Source organism: Pinus tabuliformis, chromosome 3_2 (genome assembly GCF_031772625.1).
Source record: "Pinus tabuliformis cultivar Carrire ecotype Pingquan chromosome 3_2, CPIR1, whole genome shotgun sequence".
NCBI classification, from domain to species: domain Eukaryota; kingdom Viridiplantae; phylum Streptophyta; class Pinopsida; order Pinales; family Pinaceae; genus Pinus; species Pinus tabuliformis.
The window spans coordinates 597,246,669-597,250,012 of record NC_142302.1 but is presented as its reverse complement, the minus strand read 5'-3'; the positions used below and the strand labels follow the sequence as shown (position 1 = coordinate 597,250,012).

The window sequence follows — 3,344 nt, the reverse complement described above, 5'->3', positions numbered from 1 at the left end:
TTAACTTGGTTCTTCATTTTATTTAGATGATAAAACACATTAGTTGGCATAAAATGTTGGCATGAATAAATCCTAATGCGATGGATGTAGAAGAAGAATCTTTAAACGAGTTTCCTCACAAAAGTCCCAGTTCAAAAATTATATGTCGGTAGACATCAATCCGTAAAACTTTATGCATGATATCATAGTCACTAACACACAAATGTGCAAGGAGATATTACTTAATTATTAGCATGAACCAAGTAATTAAAAAAGCACATAATTCAATTTATGTATGAAGTGAAATGTATTGAATATTTATGACGTTATCTTAAGAATTTTGTGTAGTTGATTTACACACATTCCACAAAAAAAATCTACTTCTTAGCCCAAACCAAGTAATTACAAAACGTTTAATTCAATTAATATATGAAGTTCCATGAATTGAATCTTTATGACCTTATATATACACAAAATCAAAAGAACTTGAACCATGAATGATGTAAGAAATACTCGTACAAATATTATGATAGCCTAATGAAGCATGCAATCCAAATATTTGCATCCAGATCCATGGATGATTGGTATTATTCAAAAAGTAATGTGAAAAAATGATTACTCTCTTGTCTCATTCAAAGGTTTACTTGTTGCATCTTTTTTCTAACATTTTCACTTCTATTTCTTGCAAATTTAAAAGTAAAAAATTGAATATGGTTCTTGTGAATTAAAAAGTATAGTACCAATTATGCTGCTATGTTTCATATATGCTTCTATGATATGTAGTTTCAATTGCGTTACATGTAGACAATTGACTTAGTTCCATCACATGATAAAAAAAAAATGTATTTTTTTATTATTAAAAATAAAAACATGTTTTACAATAATTATTTTTCTTCTTTATAAAATGTTACCTCTTTTGTAAATTCTTGAAAATATATGGCATTAACAAAATCAAGATGATGGTGAAGGTGGGGGGCTTTAGATGATGACTACACAGTTAGAGACTACCAAAATGAGCCAAGCAAGTTGAAACCATTCAACAATAATTTATAAATAATAGTTGATAAAACATTTGAAGAGTGTATACAATCAGAAATTAAAAGTTCATTTTATGGACCCATCATATATATATATATAATGTGGTTAAAAAATAAACACATATTATTGTAAAATTATGGCTTAGATAGAATAAATGGGGAATATTGTCCAATAATCATAACTTATTTGATATGAACTTGATTCACATGACATTTTTTTAATTAATGATTTTTTTTTTCTTTTGAAAAAATCGGGTACTGATATATTATAAAAACTTCCAGGGACTGAGTCCTATTACATGGATATGACAAACGAAGGCATTAAGGATCCAAAACGGGTTTGCAGACCCTTGATCCTTATTTCTACATAAACGGTAACTAAAATGAAAAAGGTAACAGCTATATTGCCGGATAAAAGAGCCTGCCAGCCAACAAAATTTGCAGTTCATGAGTCCTAGGGGTACTTCTGATTAACTGAGTCATCCGGGAGAGATTCCTTCCTTGCGCTGGCTCTGGTTGAAGCTTCCGCTTGCATACTTTGGGTAAGTGTCCTGATATGAGCTATAGCTTCCTCTAGGTGGGTGCATCTGTCCTTCAAGGCCTCGATCTCAGCTTTTTGTTTTTCCAGCTTCTTCCTTTTTGATCTGTTGTCCGCCTGATAATCATCTTTGAGGTCGTTGAATTGCTTGATGAATCTGGCTATCATGAAGGTGTGCGCTTTGCAGAGAGTGCACTCACTGTTCGTGATGACATTTTCTAAGGGATTGGTAGCAGGCTCCTGAGCTCCCTGCTGATCCGCCATTTCTCCAAGCTGGGAAAGAAAGCCAAAGTGCTGGTGTTGCAGATAGGGGCGGTTTCTGGGGATGAGGGCGAAATAGGGGAATAAGGCAAACAGAAAGGGGGAGTGCAAAGCTTTGCACAAGGAGGGGACCAGAAGGGAGGGGGAGGAACAGGATGACGGAGGAGCGGAAGAAAGAAAGGGGGAGCGTTGTGACAGCCAAACAAACAACCTGTTAGAAGGAAAAGAAACTCTGTAATTAAAATTGCCTGAGTTTACCGTTGTCGAGGGTCGTGATCCAAGCTCCAGATGACTGCGCCCTGCTTCATGAGAGAGTCTGTGCTGGGAGAAGGCGCGTGCCAGGACCTTCGTAGCGGTGGAGGATGAGATTAAAGAGAGAGCCATGATGCTATAAATAGAGGGAGAGAGGGAGCTCGAGTGAGTGATGTAGTGCTGATCGGTTCGATTTCTGAGGTGACTGTGAGTCCAGGTAGAGATTTTGCTGCGCGCGATGGAGATTTTGGAATGATGCCCGTTTGAGCAGAACCTGAGAATGACGGCGGAGGTCGAATAAGACACAAGATCGGGGCTGGGAGAGGTGACATATACGATCACAGGGGGGAGGATCTGAGAGAGGAGGGACGGAGTGGCGCAGTTGAGGAGATTTGGCAGAGAGTGAGGAGATTCGGGGATGAGCAAATTTTGAGAAGGATGGGGTCTGAAGTGGCTCAGAATCTGAGAAGAGGGAGTGGGATAAGATTCCTTAAGGGATTGCTTTGTCATAGAAGGAGTCGTTTTCTCTGACTTGGCCTACGGGTCTACTGGCTGCCTTGTTGGCCTGTTCATCAGCCTCTTTGTTGCTGCTCCTTAGCACATGTTTGAGGGTGGCCCCATTTATGTCTCTTATGTTGTCGATGATCCTAGTTTTAATATTATTCAGGGTAGTTTGCTTGAAATCCCTCCCCGAAACCATAGCAGCTATAATAATAGCTGAGTCACCCATTATGAGCGGATTTTGAAGACCAAGTCTCTTCAGAATGGAGGTTCCCAGGAGAAGACTATAGGCCTCGGCCCTATTGTTGGACATTATGCCCAATCCCCACTCGTAAGTCACTATAATTTCACCTTGATGATCTTTGATGACTCCTCCTGCACCTGCCTGACCCGGATTGTTTTTTGAGGCCCCATCGAACTGAAGGGAGGGCCTCTTTTGGTTTTGAATCCATTCTCTGATTTCCTCATTAGAGCCTCTTAGCTTCCAATCAATCTTTTTCTGACCTGTACTTGCTGCTTTGTGATTCCTTGATTCATGACTGAATTTGCCCATCCATTCAATTTCCCTTGGGTTCCCAGATTCTTGATCTGATTGGACTATTCCATTAGCACTGATGGTCTCAGAGATGAGGGCAATTGTTTTTGCAAGGGTGCTGGAGATGCTGGCCTTCTTATTGTTAAAAATTCTTTTGTTTCGGGTGTTCCAGATTTGCCAACAAAGGGTTGGAGGGATGCTATTCCATAGTCTTTTGGCAAGGGTTTTGTTTTTCTTGGGG

The 3,344-nt window shown here is 39.3% G+C and overlaps 1 protein-coding gene across 1 annotated transcript; it reads right to left on the bottom strand.

Moving 5' to 3' along the window:
• Positions 1-2,557: 2,557 nt before the first annotated feature.
• LOC149182002 (uncharacterized) lies at positions 2,558-3,121 on the bottom strand. The gene has a single exon (XM_089414423.1). The coding sequence runs from the start codon at positions 3,119-3,121 to the stop codon at positions 2,558-2,560; it is 564 nt and encodes a 187-aa protein (XP_089270549.1).
• Between the last annotated feature and the right edge of the window lie 223 nt (positions 3,122-3,344).